Here is a 24,329-nt window from a genome sequence, read left to right as displayed (position 1 = left end):
AGCCAGCTCTCTTGTTCCACTGAGCATTGAAGGTCACACATCTGTTTTATTTTGCTCTTTGAAATTCTCATTAATAGGCACAATGTGCTATTTCCTATCCCGTATGTCACCACGCAGAAAATTCTTACTGTTGGAAAGCATCGAGATAATTCCTTCCCGGAAAATCATACAGTCATATTTTCTAAATCAAAGGGCAAGTAAAAAAATAAATAAAAAAAAGAGTCAAATAATGTCGATAGATAATGGATCAAAATTGTAACAATGTTGCTACTGGGTGAAAAGGTGCCATCTCACAAACAGGATAACTATGCAAAGAAGAGGGCATATTATCGGAATAGTCATACAATAAAAATATTGCTAGGATTTATGTAGATTATGTTTTCTTCTCTGGAGAGTGGCATTTGTTGCATTAATATAGTTAAAATATTAAATTTTATTTTTTAACTTCTAAGATATCTTCTTTAAAAGTTTTTTTTTACAGAATTAAATAAACCTAGCTGACTTCTGTCAGAAACAGCGCCACGTTGGTCCGTGAGTTGTCTCTGGTATTGCAGCTTAAATCCATTAAACAGAATAGGGCCAAGGTGCCATATCACATACAGTTCACTGACAATTGTGGCGCTGTTTCTAAAAGAAGGCTGCCATGTTTATTTAATCCTGTACAAGTCTTTTAAACTTGCAAATGACCCCCAGAAATCCTGAACGATAACTTAAAGAAATTTTTTTCCCCGCAACTATGAGTAACAGCTATATTGTTTGTCAACATACGGTACTTCCTATTCTCTTAGAAGGAACCTTTCTGATGACCCCACTTACTCATCAAACCGTCACAGCGTATGGACTTCTGTGGGAGAATGTAGTGGGCAGGCTTTCTGGTGTGTGCACTAGTCTCTTAAAGTGAGAGGAAGGTGGGAGAAGGAGAAGAGCTGTGTCCAGGAGGAGGTGCTGAATTGTCCTCGGGAAAAGCTGCGTTGTTGTTGGGATGAGGAACTGATTTGCTCCCAGGAGGAGGAGTTGGGTTGCTGCAAGGAAGAGGAAGGAGGAGCAGAGATGTCCCTAGGAGGAGGGTCTTAGAAGTTCCCAGGAGGAGGTGATGAGTTGTTCCCAGGAGGAAGAGCTGTGTTATTCCCAGGATAATAAAAGGATGAGCTGAGTTGTCTCCATGTGGAGAGAGGTGGAGTCGGGCTGTCTCCAGGATGAAGAGCTGAGGTGTACCCTGGAGGAGAGAGAAGGAGCTGAGCTGTTTCCTGGATGAAGAGCTAAATTGTTCCTTGGAGGAGATAGATAGAGCTGAGCTGTTTCCAGGATGAAGAGCTGAGTTGTTTCCAGGAGGAGCTGTCTCCAGGAGGAGGCAGGTGGAGCTGAGCTGTTTCCAGGATGAAGAGCTGAGTTGAACCTTGGAGGAGCAGAGTTGTCTCCAGGAGGAGACAGATGGCGCTGGGCTGTCCCCAGGATATTGAGCTGAGTTTTACCCTGGAGGAGAAAGAAGGAGCTGAGCTGTTTCCAGGATGAAGAGCTGAGTTGTTCCCAGGAGGAGCTGAGCTGTCTTCAGGAGGAGACAGGTGAGCTGGGCTGTCCCCAGGATGAAGAGCTGAGTTGTTCCCAGGAGGAGCTGAGCTGTCTCCAGGAGGAGACAGGTGGAGCTGTGCTGTTTCCAGGATGAAGAGCTGAGTTGTTCCCAGGAGGAGCTGAGCTGTCTCCAGGAGGAGACAGGTGGAGCTGTGCTGTTTCCAGGATGAAGAGCTGAGTTGAACCTTGGAGGAGCTGAGTTGTCTCCAGGAGGAGACAGGTGAGCTGGGCTGTCCCCAGGATGAAGAGCTCAGTTGTACCCTGGAGGAGAAAGAAGGAGCTGAGCTGTTTCCAGGATGAAGAGCTGAGTTCTTCCCAGAAGGAGCCGAGTTGTCTGTTGTCTATGGTGTGATTCTATTTTTCCTTCCTCCAGTTTTATAATATGTTTCGTTCTAATCCTGCCCCCAGGACAAATGCTCTTTAAATTGAAAATGCAGAAAATGTTGGTTCTATTAAATCTAAAGGCTGGAGTATATGGAGAAACCTAAAGAAATGCAGTATATTGTGGTATGGCTTCATCTGGTGCACGTTCTGACATATTTATACCAATATTTGGCATATGGATTGCTACCCGATCTCAGTTCAGTTACTTTGCTGCACAGTCTCTGATTCATCCTCACACCTAAGTGAGAAGTAAACCAAGGCATGAGATGAAGCATCCCATACGAGACCGCGGGTTACCAGAATTTTACTTGCGAGAATTGTTATACGTTGCAGTCAATCCTCTTTTCCTCACAGTGTTATTCTGCAACAAACTCTCCAGTAACTCACCCACACCATGCCTGGCCGCGTCCTGCTTAGTTCTGCCAAGCGTGATGTCGGGATTCCAGGCTACGCTTGTGAGTCTTTGCCGCAGCAGAAATTCTTGTGCAGCTTCGAGTGACGGCGTCTTGATGAGGATAGAAATCTGTAAATATACTCATTGACAAAAAAAAATAAAAAATACTGCACCTAAATACAGTAGAAATGTCGGATTGCTACAAAACTCAGTATACAGTTATGTCTCAGGCAGATATGTAAATTATTACAGATGTGGTCTGATTAGACACTGGGTCTCACCACAAGAGGGCATAAAAGCGCTTCCCCCGCTGCCCTATAAAAAATGTTCTCAGAGGCTACTTTTGGGTATTGTACCTGTTGTTAGTGTACTCGCCCAATTGAAATGAATGGAGAAAATTCGGTCGATATGTGTCCTGCCATGGACAGCCAGTCACAGTTGCCTTCGTTTGCAATGTTGTCTTGGACAAGAAACCTGAATTGCAATGAACTGGAACCATATTGTTTTTAGTGATGAATCCAGGATCTATTTGATATCCCAGGATGGTCGGGTTCAAGTATGGAGGACTCCTGGTGAACGCTTCAATCCTGCCTGTACTGTGGAGCGACACACTGCCCCAACAGCCAAGATGTTACCTAAGTTGTCAGTCATTCATCTGTCTCGAAAGGGTGACGACTACAGAGAAGACAACAATGTTCACCTCACTTAGGACTAGTGTTGATCGAGCACCAAAGTGCTCGGGTGCTCGAGTAGAACACTTTGGGATTGCTCAGGTGCTCGGTACAATAGAAGTCAATGGGAGAGCCCGAGCATTAAACCAGGCACCCCGTGCTCTGAAGAGGGGAGGGTGTCTGGTTCACATGAAAAGGTCAGAAGTTGATGGAAACACCACTGAAATGGTTTGGGAACAGCATGGGGAGGGTGGCTGGATGCATCTTTGACTCGCAGGTCGCTGCTGGGAACGATGTTGTCCGAGAGTACGCCACTTTTACAGACTGACAATAATACGCACAAAACTGAAGATAAAATAGATTTTAGAGTAAAAATTGTTAGGAAACATTCTTTCCTGTATATTTACTTGTATATAAAGTGCAAGTGCTGCCAAAAATTACAAGGAAGAGGCACTCCGATACAACCTGTATATCACATAATGGAGGGCCTCATTCATATTGTGGTACAATAGTTCAGGTAGAGGGACTCCTACACTCCTAAAGCCTATGCACTAAGTGAAAGGGCTGCCAAAAATTACAAGGAACCGGCACTCCAATACACCCTTTGTTACACATAAAGGACGGCATCATACACAGCCTTGAAAAAAATTAGGATTGATGGCCTGCTGGTGACCCTCAAAAAACATTATGAGCAAGGGCCTGCTGGTGACCCTCTAAAACATTAGGGGCGAGGGCCTGCTGCTGAGATGACCATCTAAAACATTAGGGCTGAGGGTCTGCTGCTGAGCTGACTCTCTAAAGCATTAGGGGCGAGGGTCTGCTGCTGATCTGACCATGAAAAAAACTATGGGTGGGGGCCTGCTGCTGAGCTGACCATCTAAAACATTAGGGGTGAGGGTCTGCTGCCAAGCTGACCATCTAAAACATTATGGGCGAGGGTCTGCTGCTGAGCTGACATCTAAAACATTAGCGGCTAGTGCCTGCTGCTGAGCTGACATCTAAAACATTAGCGGCTAGTGCCTGCTGCTGATCTGACCATCTAAAACATTATGGGCGAGGGCCTGCTGCTGAGCTGACCCTCTAAAACATTAGGGATGAGTGCCTGCTGCTGAGCTGGCCATCGAAAAAATTTAGGTTGAGGGCCTGCTGCTGAGCGGACTATCGAAAAAATTATGGTTGAGGGCCTGCTGCTGAGCTGATGCTCTAAAACATTAGGAGCGAGGGCAGCCTAATAATCATGTTGATATGATGGAGGAGGAGGAGGACGAGAAAAGGAAGATTGAACCATATACCCTTTTTAGTGGTGAAAGGGGTGCATGGGAATACAGTGTATTCAATACACCATGAAAGCCACATTTAAAGTGCCTTTATGTTCAGCCGCTTTCCTCTGGTGGAGTAGAGAAGTCAGGGGCAATCCAGGCCTTGTTCATTTTTATGTGTCAACCTGTCAGCATTATTAGTTGACAGGACGGATGTGCTTATCAGTTTTTATGCCCCCAGCAGCACTAAATACACGCTCTGACAAAACGCTGGCGGCAGGGCAGGCCAGCACCTCCAAAGCGTAGACGCCAGTACGTGCTACGTGTCCAGCTTGGACACCCAAAAGTTGTAAGGCACAGAGGGATCATTGAGGACGCTGACACGGTCTGCTACGTACTCCTTCACCATCTTCTACAATGTTTCTCTCCTTGTGACACTAGGCCGCGCATCAGGGTGAGGGTGCTGGCGGGGTGTCATGAAACTGTCCCAGGCCTTGAAGAGTGTTGCCCTGCCTCTGTTGGAACTGCTGTGTGTTCCCCTTGTCTCCCCTCCTCAGTTGCCCAAGAAACTTCGGACTCTGCTGCCAGCGTTGTCAGCTGGAAAGTTTTGGAGCAATTTTTGCACAAGGACCTTCTGGTATAGCACCAGTTTGCTCATCCTCTCCACCAGAGGAATGAGAGATGAGAAGTTCTCTTTGTAGCGGGGTTCGAGAAGGGTGAACAACCAGTAATCTGTGTTGGCCAAAATGCGTATAACGCAAGGGTCACGGGAAAGGCAGCCTAACATAAAGTCAGCCATGTGTGCCAGAGTCCCAACAGACAAGACTTCGCTGTCCTCATCAGGAGGATGACTCTCAATCTCCTCATTCTCTTCCTCCTCTTCAGCCCATCCACGCTGAACAGATGGAATAAACCTGCTGTGGGTACTACCCTCTGTAGCGGAGGCAACCGTCTCCTGCTCCTCCTCCTCATCATCATCCAATTTGCGCTGAGAAGACGAACATAGGGTGGTCTGACTATCTCCCTGTGTAATGTCTTCCCCCATTTCCACCTCTTCCACATGCAAAGCCTCCGCCTTAATTGTGAGCAGCGAGCGTTTCAGTAGAGACAGAAGTGGGATGGTGACGGTGATAATATCGTTATCGCCGCTCACCATCTGTGTTGATTCCTCAAAGTTGTGTAAAACCTCACAGAGGTCAGACATCCATGCCCACTCCTCGCTTGTGAAGAGCGGAAGCTGACTGGAAAGGCGACGACCATGTTGCAGCTGGTATTCCATTACTGTACTCTGCTGCTCACAAAGCCTGGCCAACATTTGGAACGTGGAAGTCCAGTGCGTGCTCACGTCGCACAACAGTCGGTGAGCTAGCAATTGCAAGCGCTGCTGCAGTGTTGCCAGACCGGCGGCAGCTGTAGATGATTTTCGAAAATGGGCACACACGCGGCGCACCTTCACTCAGGCAAATTGGGGTAGGTTTTGAGAAACCGCTGAACCACTAAGTTGAACACGTGGGCTAGGCATGGGATGTTTGTGAGCTTGCCAAGCTCCAAAACCGCCACCTAGTTACGGCCATTATCAGACACAATCATGCCTGGTTGTAGGTTGAGTGGCGAGAGCCACAGCTCAGTCTGGTCCCTTATCCCCTGCCACAGCTCTGCCGCGGTGTGCTGTTTGTCAACTAAACATATCAGTTTAAGCACGGCCTGTTGCCGCTTCCCCACTACAGTGCTACACTGCTTCCAGCTACTGACTGATGGCTGACTGGTGCTGCAAGATGATAATTCAGAGGTGGAAGTGGAGGAGGAGGTGGAGAAGAGGGGGATACCTAGCTTCATGTCCCCGTTTGCAGGGCGGCGCAGGACACCACTCTTGAAGTCACACCAGTGCGACCAGGAAGTCGGTTGGATTGGTGTAATGTAGGTGGTGGTGGAAATTCTGATGGAAGTAGGGCCCGCAATCCTTGGCGTCGGTAGCACCTGTGCCATCCCAGGGTACGACTCGCTCCCGGCCTCCACAACGTTCACCCAGTGTGCCGTCAGGGAAATGCAGCATCCCTGGCCACAAGCACTTGTCCATGTGTCAGTCTTTAAGTGGACCTTCCCAATAACTGCGTTGGTCAGGGCACGGGTGATGTTACGGGACACATGCTGGTGTAAGGAGGGGACTGCACATCGGGAAAAATAGTGGTGGCTGAGGACTGAGTAACGAGGGACCGCCACCGCCATCAGGCGGCGGAAAGCCTCAGTGTCCACAAGCCTAAATGGCAACATTTTCAGGGCCAGCAATTTGGAAAGGTGCTATGGCCTGTGGGAGGGTGGCTGGGTATTTTCACTTTAGTGTAAAGGCCTGGGGTATGGACATCTGCACGCTGCGCTGGGACACAGTGGATGTGCTAGCTGATGGTGCTTGCGAAGGTCCAGGTGCAGGGTGGAAGGCATCCGGGCCTGCGTCTTGGACAGGGGATTGGCCAACACGTAACACAGGGGAAGAGGAGGCAGTAGTGTGACCCGCAGACACTGATTGTGGACCCAGGCATTTGGCCCACCTATTAGGGTGCTTTGATTCCATGTGGCGGATCATGCTTGTGGTGGTGAGGTTGTTAGTGTTCATGCCCCTGCTCATTTTAGTACGGCACAGGTTGCAAAAGACAATTCTTTTATCGTCCGCACTTTCCTCAAAAAAAGCGCCAGACTGCAGAACACCTAGCCCTTGCAAGGGAGATTGTCGCAAGTGGATGCTTTGGTTGCGAGCCTGTTTGGTGTGGCCCGCATTCTTCCTTTTGCCACCCCACTGCCTCTTGCTGCGGATCCCTCACCCTCTGTACTGCTGTCCTCACTCGGCTTGCCACCTTCCCAGGTTGGGTCAGTGATTTCATCGTCCACCACCTCCTCTTCCACTTCCTCCCTCTGGTCATCCTCCTGACTTGTTGACCTAACAACAACCTCACTTATTGACAACTGTGTCTCATCCTCATCATCAACCTTTTGAGACACTAATTGCCGTTGACTTATTGGCAACTGTGTCTCATCATCATCATCCACCTCGTGAAACACTCATTGCCGTTCCCCACCATCATATTCTTGTGACTGTGGATGCTCAAGAGTTTGGCCATCAGTGCACACAATCTCCTCATGTCCCTCTTCAAGTGGGCTTGGTGGAGGAAGGAGGATCAGGGTGAGGATTCTGTTGACCAGACTCTTGGCTACTGAGACTGGACTTTGTGGAAGACAGGGTGGTGCTTAACCGACTGGAAGCATTATCTGCTGAAATCCAACCGACTTCCTGGTCACACTGGTCTGACTTTGAGAGTGGTGTCCTGAGCCGCCCTGCAAACTGGGATATGAAGCTAGGTATTGTGGATGAGTGTGTTACTTGTGCTCTGGCAGCAGGCACAGTTCCACTGCTCCCAGGGCCACGGCCTCTGCGTGCACCATCAGCAGCACGGCCACTTCCCCGTCCCTTACTGCATATTAAATGGTATATATGCTTGCAAGTATGTCACACGTACAGTAGCGCAGGTTTTGTAAGTGTATGCGCAAATAAATTAAACTGAACGTCACTGATATTTTGGATGTGCAAACGCTATACAGGTGATCTAGCGCCGGTAATGTAACTGTCCGCAGCGGACACCGTCTACGTGAAAAAACTACACTGAATGTCACAGATATTTTTAGGATGCGCAAACGTTTTACAGGAGATGTAGCGCAGGTAATGTAACTGTCCGCAGCGGACCCTGTCTACGGAAAAAGTGCACTGGATGTCACAGATATTTTTAGATTGCGCACATGTTATACAGGAGATGTAGCACAGGTAATGTAACTTTCTGCAGCGTCTACGGAAAAAGTGCACTGAATGTCACAGTCAATTTTAGGATGTGCAAATGTTATACAGGAGATATAGCGCAGGGAATGTAACTGTCCGCAGCGGACACCGTCTACGGAAAAAGTACACTGGATGTCACAGATATTTTTAGGTTGCGCAGACGTTACACAGGAGATGTAGCGCTGATAATGTCGCTGTCTGCAGCGGCCAAACAATTGCAAGCAATTTAGCGCAGGTTGCTCTAGAAATATTTATTGCTCTAACACCAACCCTGCCTGACAAAAATATAAAATTCAACTCCCTACACTATCTGTCCCTTCTACAGCACAGCTCTTTTGTAATTGCATATAATTAAAAATGTATTAAAGCTACTGAGTATGATAGCGCCACCTGCTGTTTGCTCTTTTTCTAATTTCTCTGCCCTGCTCACTGAGATGAAAGCATACGCTCAGTTCAAATCCTTCAACTGTCACCAGCTGCAGCAGAAAGGACACGCTCCCTAAGAAATAAATCTAGCAGAAAAATTGGAGCAGTGAATGAGGAGATCTCTGGATCCATGTGAGGTACAGGGCTGGTTCTAGCTTTGTTAGAGAGAGGTTGTCATGTACTAGATTATGTAGAATATGATTTAATTGTTTTCATTATTAATGCGATAATCCCTTTAAATTACAGACAAGATCTATGTTCTTAGCTGTATTAGGCTCCTTTCACACTAGCGTTCGCTGGTCCGCTCGTGAGCTCCGTTTGAAGGGGCTCACGAGCGGACCCGAACGCAGCCGTCCAGCCCTGATGCAGTCTGAATGGAGCGGATCCGCTCAGACTGCATCAGTCTGGCGGCGTTCAGCCTCCGCTCCGCTCGCCTCCGCACGGACAGGCGGACAGCTGAACGCTGCTTGCAGCGTTCGGGTGTCCGCCTGGCCGTGCGGAGGCGTGCGGATCCGTGCGGATCCGTCCAGACTTACAATGTAAGTCAATGGGGACGGATCCGTTTGAAGATGCCACAATGTGGCTCAATCTTCAAGCGGATCCGTCCCCCATTGACTTTACATTGAAAGTCTGGACGGATCCGTCCGAGGCTATTTTCACACTTAGCTTTTTTTTTGTCATTTTAATGCAGACGGATCCGTTCTGAACGGAGCCTCCGCCTGCATTATTATGAGCGGATCCGTTCAGAACGGATCCGCCCGAACGCTAGTGTGAAAGTAGCCTAAATGCCATTTTCTTAAGACCCCCCCCCCCCCCCGCATGCTGCTTTATTCAAATCCATTTTGGGTTTTGTTTCCCTCGAAATAATTCATTTTCTTTGGTCGGCGCTGATAATAATTCCCGCTGTTATTACAATGAGGAGCAGACAGATAAACTTTCCGCTGCGCTGAGTAATGTAACATAATTCTGCATTCTCATAACTAGAAGTGATTGCTTCTATATTGAGCTGGGTATTGGATACGTTTTGCGAAATGACTCGGAGATGGTGGTAAAGGTGATTTTCTGTGCGTCTTAGTTCTCATTAGACATTTTTTTTTTTATAACCGGGAGAGCAAAAAATAAAAACAAAATGGAAATGACAGATTTTATTTACGCATGAAGAGGCAAAAGCCGAAAATGACAAGCAATGCCGAAACGAAGCCGAGATTGTCTGGGCTTTATGTTACTCTATTAGGTTTAAACTTTAATTAAGGGAACGCTTTATACTGCAGCAAGTATAGGACTGATATTTTTAGGTCATTCGGTTCTATGAAATGAATAAAAAGGGGGGGGGGGCGCGACAAAACGTTCCCCCAAAAATTGTGCATCTTCCCTGCTCGGCTATGTAAGGAACACATGAAGAGCATTGCATTCTGTAGACCTTCAATGGCACATATACATGTATTTTTACGCAGTTCTAGGATTTCTAGAATTTTTTCCCCCATGAACCAGGTAGCACAGGATGAACAGTGCTATATGGATGGCTGTTGCAAAGCTTGGAACGGTGGAAGGACTGGTAGAAAAACGGAGTTTTACAGGGAGTTGCCATGTTATCCTCAGGATAGGTGATACATTTATGACGATGGGTGGCACTACCGCTTAACACTAGATTAAGAGTCTCGGAACCTAAATTACTCATCACATGACCCAGAAAATAGAGTGTGAACATAGGGGTTGGGCATGCTCAATGCCGCTCCATTCAGATGCACAGCGGTAGTGGGCATGCTCAACCGTCCCCGATGTGGGGTGGCGTAAATCATACATTTATCATCTGGGTATAGGATATAATAAATGCCTTTTCTGGAGAAAAAAAAAACCACCGTTCACACGTCAGTATTTTTCTATATCCCGAATTGCGGTCTGTTTTTTGCGGATCCGTTGTTCCTGAAAATGTCATCCGTATGTCATCCTTTTTTTGCGGATCCATTGACTTTGTATTGTACCAGGATCCGATTTTGCGGATAATAATAGGACAAGTGCGGAACGGAACAACGGAAACGGACAGCACACATTGTGCTGTCCGATTTTTTTCAGGACCCATTGAAAATGAATGGGTACGCAACTGGTCCAGATCTGTTCCACAAAAAACGGAACAGATCAGGAAAGAAACAACGGACGTGTGAATGGACCCTTAGGCCTCTTTCACACTACAGTATGTTGAATTCAGTGTTTTGCGTTCCGTTTTTTAACCATTGAAATGAATGGTTCCGTATACGGACCGTATACGGAACGCAAAAAACGGACTGCAAAACGAAAAAAAAAAAACGGTAGTGTGAAAAAGGCCTTAATGGTAGGATCTGTTCACAAATACATATCATGGCTTACATGTTACAGAATCCATGCTGGACACGATGGATGCTTTTCGGTATGACCAGTCATAATCCATTGTATTGCCCACATTAACAGTACCATTATAAGGCTCTGTTCACACTGGGTTTATGGCTTTCATTCTTAGTAGTAGGTAGGATGGATCTGTTTTTCTTCGGATCTCAACATTCTTACTGGATCCCATTGACTTGTAGTAGAGTCCGTCAGATTCCCTTTTGCGGTGGAGTTGAGTAGCACTACAGAAGTCAAAAATATCAAAACCTTAGTGCAGTAATAAGAACTAAAGGGGGCGGGGGTGGTCCGCACTGGATTCCCACTCTCAGGGGGGTGCCAGAACCCAGAAGCAATGAGCGCTTGAGCGCAAGTCAACTCGGGCTATAAACAGAGGATTCGTGTTGGACCCATGACGAGTCAGGATAGATGATGAGCATGACGAGCCGAGATGGATCACTGAATGCAGTAAAAGTGGAAGCCATGATGTTAATGTGAACAGAGCCTAATATTTAAAAAAAAAAGAGGTAAATTTCACAAATTATTAGTAACAACCCGACAAAGCTTTTGCAACTCAGTGGTTTTGCAAGGAAATGGTTTGAGTCATGTACATGATGCTAAACAAGGGGTCAATGACTTGGTACTGGTAGGGGGTAGCAAAAGTCAAAGATTGTTCAAATAACTTGTCCAGTGCAGAAAAAGAAATCGCACATCATAAAAGACAACGTAAAGGCTGTATTACACCTGCAGATTTTTGGGCAGATGATTGCTACCGAGCGTTTTCGTTAGCGATCATCTTGCAGTGTAATACTGCTGACGATTGTACGATGAACGAGCTCGTTGATCGGGCAATTCTGATTTTTTAGGCACTCTTAAAGATCATCGTTTGCCGGCGGCAGATCGTACCAATCACTTATGATGATGAGTGATGGCATTGCGATCGCTCCTCACCATGCTGCGGAGGAGATCGCTGCATTTAATAGCAATAGTCTCCTCCGCTACCGAGCAGGCGATTGCTGGGAAGGACAATCGCTGTGTAATACAGGCTTTAGTTGCATGACACTATTATCACAGGCCTTCACTTGTACAAGTCATACCCCAAAGCCAGCTTCACATGACTGTAATACAGATGTGTTTTATGGCCTCAAATCCTGGCCTAACCACGGCTCTGATGACCTGAACTATTAGCATCATAGGGACTGGTCTTCACCATGCAAGCAAGATCAACAGCCCTAAGAAGAGCAATATGGAGGAGTTAAAACATACGAGACCTTGCTAAGAAAAATCCAGCAGCTTCTGAGAAAAACCATTCAAGATAATGTGTTCCTAAATATAATAGTTTAATGCTTTTGATTCTTAACTCCTTGGCTTATTCTAAGGAGTCTTTAAAGAATGCACTTAGAGGATCCCTGCTGTCTTCTCGGATTAAACTATAATCATAGACTACTTTCGGTGGGCTAGTTGTTGGCATCTCATTGTTGGGGTTTGATCTGTATTGCCCGTTCCATGACGCTGTCCATAGGGACAAAACAGAACACTGGCCACAATGATAGTTGCATGTTTTCTCCATTTTTGGATGTCAGGGGAGCATTCCAAACCCAAGGGTAAAGTCAACTCTGTCTATGAGAAGCACAAAATTGAGGCTTTTAAATATTGCAATTTGTTCTTGCCCATGTTGCCCGTGGACGGGAAGTTCTTGGGTCTCAATGCATAATATGTATCAAGTCCCCCACTTATCATGTGCCGTTTATAATACCGGTGTCTTATTATGTAGCCTTTGGGAATCCAAGGAACCGATGTGACTGCAACCTTTGCACCTGCTATAGCTATTGCCTGATGTTCACCCTCTTTGGGTATTGTCCTTGGACCAACGCACCTCCATAACTGCATATGTGTCATGCTTTGCTCAGACAGTGTGCGAAGGTCTGTCAGATTGGTAGCACGTGTCTAACCTTTTGTTTGTTTTGGAATCATGCTGGATCCGCCTTCCTTCAGGTGCTCTGGGTGGGGTCATTGGCTGAAATTGCCTCCAATCCCAGAGGGCCATGCGGGTTATAGATTTCAGTCTGGCCTTGGATTCAAGGAAGGAAGGATTGTCTGTTCCAGCTCAGATAAGTTTGATTTCTGTTTGTGTTGTTTGCGGTCTAGGCTATTTGTGTGTCTTCTGCCCCTTCTCCCCTTTCACCATCTCAGGGATTCTAGGGTGTTTGCAGTCCAGGCACGAGGACACTTCATTCCTACCATTAAGGTCTGAATGTGGGCTTAGCAGCATAGGGAGATAAGTCAGGGATGTGCTAGGAGGTGACCTGCCCCCAGCATCTAGCCTAGACACTTGTGTATTTGGTTGTCTGTGTATCTGAGTTCCTGTCCGCCGTGACAATATGGTGCCATGGTCATGGTTGCACCTCTCCATGGGCCCCTTTTTGTGAAGCTCCTATCTTTACGCCAGGTACTCTACGTAGGAGAGGGAAGAGTATTTTATTACAGTCATGTTCCAAGGAAAATAAAAATAATTTTACCTTCATGTTTTTAGATATTGTCACTTTCGGGGGTTTAGGTGTCCATGAAATTGCTTTTCATTTGATCCATTTCTGCGGCGGTATGGTAAGGAGAGGTTTACTTTCCACTGTAATAGGCTTTCTGCTGTTTGCGATTGTGAGAGACACAATTGAAGCTAGCAGCCATTGTGTTATGCACAGAGCAAAAAAAAAAGACATTGTAGTACTATCAGCCGATAGAGCTTTTGTCCCCATAGACCATGAGAGCATAAAATACACTTCACTGTACATTCCAGCCAAATTCAGAAGTCACATTGACTGTAAAGGGTGCAAGTCAAATAAATCCCACCTCGGATACAAACGCATTGAATAGACCCTGTTGTATCGCCTCCGCGGTGATTACAACAGCGCAGAACCTCAAAGACGGAATAATTGTGATTGTGTTTGTAGTGAAGGTTACAGAATAACGTGTTCTTAACCAGGAGCCGTTTTTGTCCTCAAGGTCAACCGTGCTCCAAGCTTGAATCCTAAAGGTCAATCTAGAAGTGAATGCAAGGTCCACCAAGACCTTCACTGTGCTTACATTCTCAGAAATAAAGGGATGACATCTTTTTACAAATATAGGCTCAAGAAATCCATATTTCTTATCTTTTATAAAAACAACTTAGTCAGATTTAATATTCGAACATTGATTCTAAATAAATGAGGCTTTAAATGAATGTTAATTTCGGCAAGTTAGACAGGTATGACTGCCAAAAACAGCATCAATGTGAAGGACAAAAAGACAAAATTTGTATATTTTGGATTAAACATCAGTTCGCTGTTTGGGACGGATCCCTATTTAAAAAAAAAAAATTCCATAGCTAAACCTCATGAATTATTATTATTATTTGTTGCTTTTTTGCAGCAGCAATCTTTGTGTCACTTTTAGGTAATAAATATATAACAAAAACATAAACTCAATGGTATTATACAACTCAAAGGGTAAGAGTATAGACTGAGAAGTTAAAAGGTCATCTTTCATTCTAAAAAAGTTCTACCATGTCAGATGTTTTGATCGGTGGGGGTCCATGTGTTGAGACCTCCACTGATCACTAAAATGCCCCTTTGTTTCTGTTCACCCCTTTCAGGCAGCAATGTACAGATCCAAATCTGGATCTGTACATTGCTCTTGTAGCTGAGTCAAACAGAAACTGAGGGGCATAGCCTTAGCTGAGAGTTTCTGCCACTTTGCCTTAGACATCGTGGAGGTCTCAGCACTCAAACCCATGCCAACCAAATCTTCTGACATGTGACTATGACAAGTCAAAATGATAGGGATCCTTTAGGTTAGCTTACTACCTATAAGAGTAGATGTATGAGGTGGAGCAACTCTAATCTCATCTCTAACTCATAGAGAAGTTGACTTTTCAGGGTGGAATTACCACCATCAGAGGCATAGCTTTATGGGGTGCAGAGTTAGCACTGGTGTCCGAAGGGGGTCCGAAGACCCTTCTTCCACATAAAATGAAATGGCACTTGGTAGCTGGGAAGGCATGTTTAAGATTTTCATGAAGGCCCTCAATCTTCCCCTTACACCTCCATCTACCACAACAGACTTCTATGGCATTGACTACTGGTCCTGAGAATGGGGGTGTCTGATGTCTATTCCCAGTAGCCTGTTTTCTATGTCTGCCTGGTCATTCTCGATGAATCAAGCCTAACTCCTGGATATAATTCATTGACTTTCAGATTGCAACTTGTCCACTAGGATTGAATGCCCCATTTCCCAGGGCTTTGCCACCACAGACCTGACTTTAAGAGTAACCTAATAAATGCATAAAGAGACAGATGAAAGGACTCATCACTACATGATCAGACTACACATGGTATGTTTGTAGTCTGTTACCATGGAGATACAAATATTTTCATAGGAGCTGTACACACAAGACATTGAGATTTTTAACCAAATCTATTTTGCTTTATCTTCTATTTCTTCACAAAAAAAAAGCTGCAAAAACAGACATATCTTTGAACAAGGTAAGAGAGGGACCAAGTTTTAATAGATATCAGCAAAAGCATATACTTTGAAATAATCCAAATGGCACAGAGCTGAAGTGTGGGCAGATGAAATGACAATCTAAGATGAAAAAGTGTTAATATCTCCGTGCATCTGCCCACTCTCCGGAAGGAACCATATGTCAGGAATAAAGATGGAACCCATCAAAAAGAAAGGCATAAAAATAAAAATTAATTTGCATAATTTTAATGACAATCATACAGAAGCATAGAGATAAATACACACACATATCTGCAACCTAGACTGTGGTTCTTATGTGAACACTGCTCTGCAGCCTCAGGTGACCACAGGCTAACCGGTCACTCTAGTGTCATGGCTTCCATTTGTAAAGGAAGTGGTGACAATCCAATTTCCAATAGATCTCTGCTGACACTGATACCCCCCCCCCCCCCCCCCGCTCCCTCCGACTTTAATTATGTAGTTTGGATTTTGTATTGTTTGTACAGAAGGAATCGGCATGCAGCGGTTTCTCATGATATGACCTTTAGAAAAAAGGGTAGCAAAGATCAGATATCAAAGCACCCACAACCCCTGACAACTGAACATTGGTAGAATGTCCCAGCAATATGCCACCAATCTCTTTCATGAAACAATCCCTTTAGGGGAGATTTGTTTTCTACATGGATAATGTGGATGTTGGGTAACTTGTCCATTGTCCTTGTTCCTTTCTTGGTCTCCTGTCAGTTTTCCCATGAAGCCCCGTGGTTAGGCCATTATAGTCAATGACCAACCTTGAGGACAGCTTGAAAAAGTAACATGGAGCCATCAGCTGACCTAGTGGCATGGCCCTTTCCAAGCTGGATGGTGGTGGAGTTGAATACATTTCATGTTTAAAGGGAATTTATGACCTTTATACCTCATCTATGTGGAACCACCTCTAGGAGAAGATGGTGACTTGGTGAGTCCCGTTGGCCACTCTTGAATGCAGTTCCCTCCATTTGGGTCTATGAAAGCTGAGCAAGCACAGTCTTCAATAAAGTGGACCACACACACATACCAGACCCCTATTCTTGAGAGGTCCGATCGGCACCTATTAAGCTATTAAGAGGTTCTCTGGCAGCTGACACTATTCATATAAGGGACAGAATAGTTAAAAAAAAAAAAAAAAAAAAAAAAAGGATTACCCACCTTTTCTACAGCCATTTTCACAATTACCAATTCCCCTCTGGTCTCACTTCCTGCTTCCAGACTGACACACAGGAAATGCCTGCTCATCCAATCACTGAGGCGGATCACCAGAGTGGACAGTGATTGGTTAAGCAGGTATTTCCTGCCACTTCCTGTGTGTCAACCTGGGACTAAGAAGTATATACCATTGAGAACCATGTAAGCATCTTGATGGCCACAGTGAGGTAATGGTGGGGTGAGTAATGCATATTTTTTTTAACTCATTCTGCCCCATATATAAAAAAGTGTATCCTGATGGACGACCCCTTTATGGTTTTTCCACAGGATACACCTTAATGTCCAAGACAGGACACCTGGAAGGAGGCAGATACTTTTTTTTAACGGCTCTTGTATTGGCTCCAAAAGAGTGGAGTTGCCTTATCATGCTTAGTAGTTGGTAAATTTGGGGGCATGTAAGCCCTACCCTTGAGAATACCCCATACCCATACTGGACCATCCATTTATAGGTGATGCTTAAATAAGCCCAACCCATTTTGGACTAGGATAGCAAAAAATTCCCTGAGAATTAGGGACAGTTCCTGCAAATTCAGGACTTATAATGTCTAGTCCTAGAAATTCTTATTTTTTTTCTTACCTTGCCTCGTCTGAGGCCGCCAATCTCTTTTCTCATGTTGAGCTATTATGAAGCGCTCAAGTAAACCGCATAAAGGAGGCATGGCCGGTGTCAATGATAAACTGTGCGAACAGCTGGGAACTCGAAGGCTTTCAACTAGCAAAAGGCGAAAGGAAGACATTAGCGAGGCTAAACGAGTGGTTGAAAACACCCTGCAATAAGGGAACGATGGCTAGCAGACTGCACGGGCGCTATATGTCATCACTATGATCACTCTGCATTCTGCAGCTTCTTCTAGGGAAATGGCCCATGTCCTTGATGTGCTCGGTCAGGGGTGTCATAGGAGATCATTTAAAGGGGTCGTGCCAAGATGTTGTGTCACAGGCAGGGCCGGATTTAGACAAAGTGTGACCCTGGGCAAAATTGAAAGTGGGGCCCCCAAATCTTGAAATATTGGACCAGAAGTCTGACAGAACTTTGTAGGTACGGACAGAGTGTAGACTGCCACTATAAACTGCTGATCCTGCAGCCTCTTTGGGTTTGTTCACACAGAGTATTTTCTGTGCTTAAAAAAACCTAATGCAGAATTCGCATCAGTTTTTTGGGGGATGTTTTTGTTTTCCTGACCAAAGCCTCATGCAGACGTCCGTAGAACATGGTCCGTGCATTGCAGGAGCGCACGGCTTAATTTTATAAAACACTTTTTGATGCAGTTTTGGCGTGGATTTTTATTCCTTCCCATTTTCAATGGGAATTCTGGACATGGACCCCGCGTTATGAATGACCGGGGCTCTTCTGTTTTTCCATGGTGCGGTTTTTAAAACCACAAGCTGCAAAAAAATGGGCTGTCCCATCCGGGCCCCTGAAGTGAAAGGAGAGCACAGTGTGCATGCACGGTCATCCTCCATTATGCTATGGGTGTTCTGATAATAGCTGATCACTGGCTCTCCTAAATTCCATAGCAGTGAATGGAGATAATGCTGCGCATGCGCACTGTTATGGGGGGGGGGGGGGTCTGTGGAGGAAGCACTGTTATGGGGGGGGGGATCTGTGGAGGACGCACTGTTATGGGGGGATCTGTGGAGGACGCACTGTTATGGGGGGGGGGGATCTGTGGAGGACGCACTGTTATGGGGGGATCTGTTGAGGACGCACTGTTATGGGGGGGATCTGTGGAGGACGCACTGTTATGGGGGGATCTGTGGAGGACGCACTGTTATGGGAGGATCTGTGGAGGACGCACTGTTATGGGGGGGGGGGATCTGTGGAGGACGCACTGTTATGGGGGGATCTGTTGAGGACGCACTGTTATGGGGGGATCTGTGGAGGACGCACTGTTATGGGGGGATCTGTGGAGGACGCACTGTTATGGGGGGGGGGATCTGTGGAGGACGCACTGTTATGGGGGGATCTGTTGAGGACGCACTGTTATGGGGGGGATCTGTGGAGGACGCACTGTTATGGGGGGGATCTGTGGAGGACGCACTGTTATGGGGGGATCTGTGGAGGACGCACTGTTATGGGGGGATCTGTGGAGGACGCACTGTTATGGGGGGGATCTGTGGAGGACGCACTGTTATGGGGGGAATCTGTGGAGGACGCACTGTTATGGGGGAATCTGTGGAGGACGCACTGTTATGGGGGGATCTGTCGAGGACGCACTGTTATGGGGTGATCTGTGGAGGACGCACTGTTATGGGGGGGATCTGTGGAGGACGCACTGTTATAGGGGGGATCTGTGGAGGACACACTGTTATGGGGGGGGATCTGTGGAGGACGCACTGTTATAGGGGGGATCTGTGGAGGACGCACTGTTATGGAGGACCTGTGGAGGACGCACTGTTATGGGGGATCTGGCTGTGATATGGCCACAATGTGTGACATAACTTCACAGATTCCTTTATTAGCAGTCCTGGTCTGCTTCCCCTAAGTACTGAAAAGAAAAAAAAAAAGACACTGCTAATTTGGACTCAGGTTCTTAATCTATACCCTAACACCCCCCCTTCCCCCCCAATTAACAATGCAGACCACCTAAACAATGTTGTCTTCATTAGTTTAACTAGAGCCCTGTATGGCCCAGACAGCCATGTGGTAATAGAACGCAGAACGGCGACGTCACAAGCACCACACGAGCATGACGTTTGGCTGTGCCCTGGAGTCACACGGAGCCCAGAGGATGCAAGGAGCTCACACAGGGGCACAGGGAGCTCACACAGGGTGGGGGGGGGGGGCACAGGAAGCGCGGGCACAGGAAGCGCGCACACACAGCGGGCACAGGAATCACACACAGAGGAGGCACAGGGAGCTCACACAGCGGCCACAGGGAGCTCACACAGGGGGGGGGGGGCACAGGAAGCTCACACAGGGTGGGGGGCACAGGAAGCTCACACAGGAAGGGGCACAGAGGAAACACAGAGCTGACAGTGGGAACTTACAGGTCAGTGACCGTCAGTAGTTGAGGGCAGTGCAGGGCTGCTACAGTGAGAGTGTGACCCAGCAGCCCTGCACCCCCTCCACAGACACTGCTGCATGCTTCTTACTAGATGGACTTACCAGGTGCTTTAATAGGAGGGTCCTGGGAGCCCCTGCAGTCCAGCAGCTGAGGTCAGAGCCTGTGGGTTGGACACAGCAGAAGGCCCAGTCACCCCAGTCTGACGTTTGGGCCTTGCAACCACCTGGAGCAAGTGCAGGCAAAGGATGGGGGCCGGGGCTATGTTAGCTCATTGCTAAAGATGAATGGGCAAAAATACCTGTGGAGACCTGCAAAAAGCTGGTCTGCAATTATAGGAAGCGTCTGATTGCTGTAATAGCCAATAAAGGCTTTTCTATTGATTATTGAGAAGGGTAGGAATAATTTTGGACTGGACACTTTTTGCTCAAATGTAAATAAAAGCTGAGAAATGTTTTTTTCCCCCCACAATAATGCCTCTTGTACATCGTCTTATTATCTTTTGGGAGACACCTATGTCCTTTCCCATCAAAAAATGACTTGCTGGTTGAATAAAAGTAACTTTAAGTCAAAATTTGCCAGGGGTATGAATAATTATGGGCAGCACTGTACAGCATGCGTTGTTCTCCATAAATGGATCACTGTCATTGAAATACCAGCAGTAACCAGTAGGTGGCACTAGGGAGCTTGAGCAGGCGTCCTCAGGACTCATCCGCCTCATGTATCATCTGTGTTTAGATGCTTTACACTGCATTAGCGCCACATCACTGCACCTGCGGGCACGAAAGCAACCTCTGAGCCTGGCGGGCATCACTCCGTCAAGTGTCAGGCAAAGTGCAGATGGATGATGACCGGATATCTCTGTATTATGCACTTACTGTCGGACCACGGTCAATCCAAAATGAACACCTACTGAATACGTGCATTAATAATATGCTTAAATAATATATTACTATAACTAAAGAGGTGACTTTGACTCGTTAGCCTGGGAGCAAGAATGAATTTGTAATAGTACTATGATATACAGTATATATCATAGGAAGCTCAGATCTAAGGAGCTGTTTGTTGGGGTCACAAGAGCTGCTTTAGCTTTCCCTGTATCGCTGAGGTTGCCATTGATTTTCTTTCCATAAAGCAATTAGCAACTCTAGGGTTCGGGATCGTGTGATACCAAACATTTAGCCTTAGCATAGGCAAACAGCTCCTCAACTCTCAGCTTCCTACAGTCACTCCCGAATTTACAGACTGGAGTCAGGAGTTCCTGCAGATTGCAAAACATGAGCCTCTGTCTTCTAGAAACAGCAACAGGTCTTGTGCATTGCAGAAGTGAAATGAATAGTGATGACCTGTAATACCAGAAGCAGCCTATAGACAGGAGTGGCGCTGTTTCTGGAAGATCGCAGCCATGTTTTTTCTAATTTCAGTTAAATGGCAGTAATGCTCAGAGGCCACACATATAATGTCTCACTTATTATTGGTTGTCCATCTCGTGCAGGTCATTATCAAGTCAAACAAGGGACATGTGAGGTCGTGGCAGTCCATCGATGCTGTAATAAAAACCGCATTGAGGAGAGGTCTCAGACGGTGAAGTGCTCTTGTTTCCCGGGGCAGGTAGCTGGCACGACCAGGGCGCAGCCATCTTGTGTGGAAGGTAAGAAATGACAATGAACCGTCTGGTGATTTCTGATGCCCCGTCTGAGATCAGGATACAATAAGATACTGTGTGTTTTACCTGCTGAAGGAACCGGTCTGGTCCCTAAACGCGTTGTAGCTCGCACAATAAAGCTTCAAGAGTGTCTCCTTCCAGAAGTGCTTCATTTGGTGTCCGCATCTCCCCTTTCTACCTGCAGGATATGATAGAGGGAGAGGAGCTGAACTCTGTGATATATAGGTTTATGTGATTTGGAGCAGTATTTCTGAGTGAAATGCAAAGGACTTCTGAGTAAATCCCAGAGGACTCCTAGGAGAGAGATTGAGAATCCTCATATAACCCTGCTCACACACAGTGATTGGCTGTAAAAATTCTGATAACCCCGCCCACACACAGTGAGTGACAGTGAGAGCCCTGGTAACCACACCCACACACAGTGATTGACAGTCTTCTATGTACACACACTGATTCAGAGAGAGCTGTCAATCACAGTGCATGGGCGATATTATCAGGACTCTTTTTTGCAGTGCTTGTGTGTGGTGTAAGCGGGGTTCTCAGGACTCTCACTGCCAATCACTGAGGGTGGTCGTGGTAATCAGAACTCTCTGTCAATCATAGTGTGTCCATGGGGTTTTGAGGACTCACTGTCAATCATAATGTGGGGGCATGGTTATTAGGACTCTGTTAATCATAGTGTGCGGATGGGATTATCAGGACTTACTGTCAATCATAGTGGCTGGAGGAGGTTGTCAGGACTAACTGTCAATCATAGTCTGTAGGTGGGATTATAAGGACTCTCACTGTCACTCATAGTGGGTAGGCGGGGTTTTCAGGACTCACTGTCAATCATAATGTGTGGGCGGGGTTATCAGAACTCTCTCTGTCAATCATAGTGTGTGGGTTGGGTTATCTGAACTCTCACTGCCAATCACTGTGTGTGTGGGCGGGGTTAACAGGACTCTCTCTCCTAGGAGTCCTGTGGGGTTTACTCTGCTTTTTACTCAGAAATCCTGCTCCCAATCACATAATATCACCGAGCTCAGCTCCTCTTCCTCTACCATATCCTGTTCTCAGACAGGGCAGCAGAAATCACTAATAAATTCACTTTATGCCATAAACATCCTGTATGTCTCCGGTCCTCCTCCGTATGGTGTAACCAGCGGCAATGTATTTATCACATAGGGGTGAAGCTATAGGGTGTGCAATGGTGGCAGTCGCACGTGGACTCTGGTACCTGTGGGAGCCCGGAGACCTCTATGTCACATGAGAAGACACCAATATTATAAATTGCAGTCCAGGAACTTTAAACAGGGCCCAGCGAGGGCCAACCTACAGTGGGAGTCATACTTACCTGATCCCCGCCGCTGGGCTCCCACTCCATTGCTCTCCCTCGGGCGTCACAGACTGCTTCGAATCAACATCAAAATCCAGTTTCACACAGGTTATGCGGCCTCTGCAGCTAATGATTGGCTGCAGCGTTGATGTGTCACCCATGCATCATGTGTCTCAGTGACCCGATGCAGGAGTCGCACGTCACTGCTGCGGCCAGTCATTGGCTGCAGTGGCCATTGTCAGACTGTTGACGCGGGAAGACCCAAGAACTGCGGTGCCCGGGGGGGGGAGTGATGGAGCCAAAACCTAGCGGTGGGGATAAGGTAAATATGATTCCCACTGCAGGTCCGGCCGTGCATGGGTGCTGCAGAAGAGGTCCCCAGGGGTGATCGACCCCTTTAAGTTATGCCTGTATATTATATATATATTGTCTGTTTTTTTCCCTGACGTAAGACAGCACTAGTGTGCATTTAGTGCTAATAGAAGCAATAGATCATACACCCGCTGTGAATATGCCGAGGCTGTTTCATACGTATTAATAGGAGCAGCCATAGAAAGCACATACATTAATGTGTCAGCATTGATCCGGCCACTTTTCCCGGCACATTTCTATATTGCGTATTGATTACGTTAATGTTGTGCATTTCCATCATCATGGCTTTAACACTAACATGGACTGAAGAGGAACGGAGGGGAAATCAAATTGATTGCTATGGGGCGATGCCTGAATTCATACGGGGCCTGCGCTGCCTACCATCCTATCCGCCGCCCGAAGAAGACAGCGATAGAGGATCGGATACGAGCAGCGGTATTTTAGGATGTTCTCATTATATTTATGATGTGCATTTGGATTGTACGTCGGGAAAGCTGACAATGCGTCGGAATGGGGGGGCTCAGAGCCCACCCGTGACATAGCACCTGACTACCGTCCACAAATTCCTGCTCGCCGCATTCCCCAAATACTTTACTGAACAGGGAGCAGCGTTTGTACGCGGCCATGTCTCCACTGAAGTACCGTAGATGGAGTAAATGGAATGGTGGACTCCAACTTGGATTCCAGAGACGACACGTAGCAGCCACAGGGTGGCCACAAACTGCACCCGCATGCAATTTTACCACAAAACACGGCAGCTTTCAAATTGATGGTTAATGACTGCACCGTTTTGCAAGGACCCGTAAAACAGCACGGCCGTTTACAATTTAAAAACCATTCTGATTTATGGTAAAAATGCACAGTTTTTGGAAGCATGGCGACTGCTACAGGTGATCTCACCCTTAGGCCTCATGCACACTGCCGTGTTTCACGGCCGTGTGCGGGCCGTGGAACCGCGGCCTGGATCCCTCCTGAGAGCAGGAGCGCACGGCGTCACTGGTTGCTATGACGCTGTGCGCTCCCTGCTGCCGGCACAGTACAGTAATACACTGGTATAGATGATACCAGTGTATCACTGTATTGCGGCGGCAGCAGGGAGCGCACAGCGTCATAGCAACCAGTGACGCCGTGCGCTCCTGCTCTCAGGAGGGATCCAGGCCGCGGTTCCACGGCCCGCACACGGCCGTGAAACACGGCAGTGTGCATGAGGCCTTAAAGAGGACCTTTCATGGGTCCAGACTTTATAAACTAAGTATTAGGGTATGTAGGGCATACAGCGGGGATCTAATAACGCGTACTATTTTTTCTGGGCGCCGCTCCATTCACCCGCTGTGGCCCCCGT

General features: G+C 46.8%; 1 protein-coding gene across 1 annotated transcript in view; it reads left to right on the top strand.

Annotated features, from left to right (window-relative positions):
• The window catches only part of TAFA4 (TAFA chemokine like family member 4), a 110,036-nt gene that overhangs the window by 62,306 nt on the left and 23,401 nt on the right, over positions 1-24,329 (top strand). Inside the window, exon 4 of the mRNA XM_044302490.1 lies at positions 21,127-21,282. Within this exon, the coding sequence (XP_044158425.1) occupies positions 21,127-21,282 (156 nt within the window). The remainder of the gene's footprint in view (positions 1-21,126; positions 21,283-24,329) is intronic.

This window comes from Bufo gargarizans, chromosome 7, assembly GCF_014858855.1.
Source record: "Bufo gargarizans isolate SCDJY-AF-19 chromosome 7, ASM1485885v1, whole genome shotgun sequence".
Lineage (NCBI taxonomy): Eukaryota > Metazoa > Chordata > Amphibia > Anura > Bufonidae > Bufo > Bufo gargarizans.
Note: the sequence above shows the minus strand (reverse complement) of the source record. Positions and strands in the feature narration are given on the sequence as shown.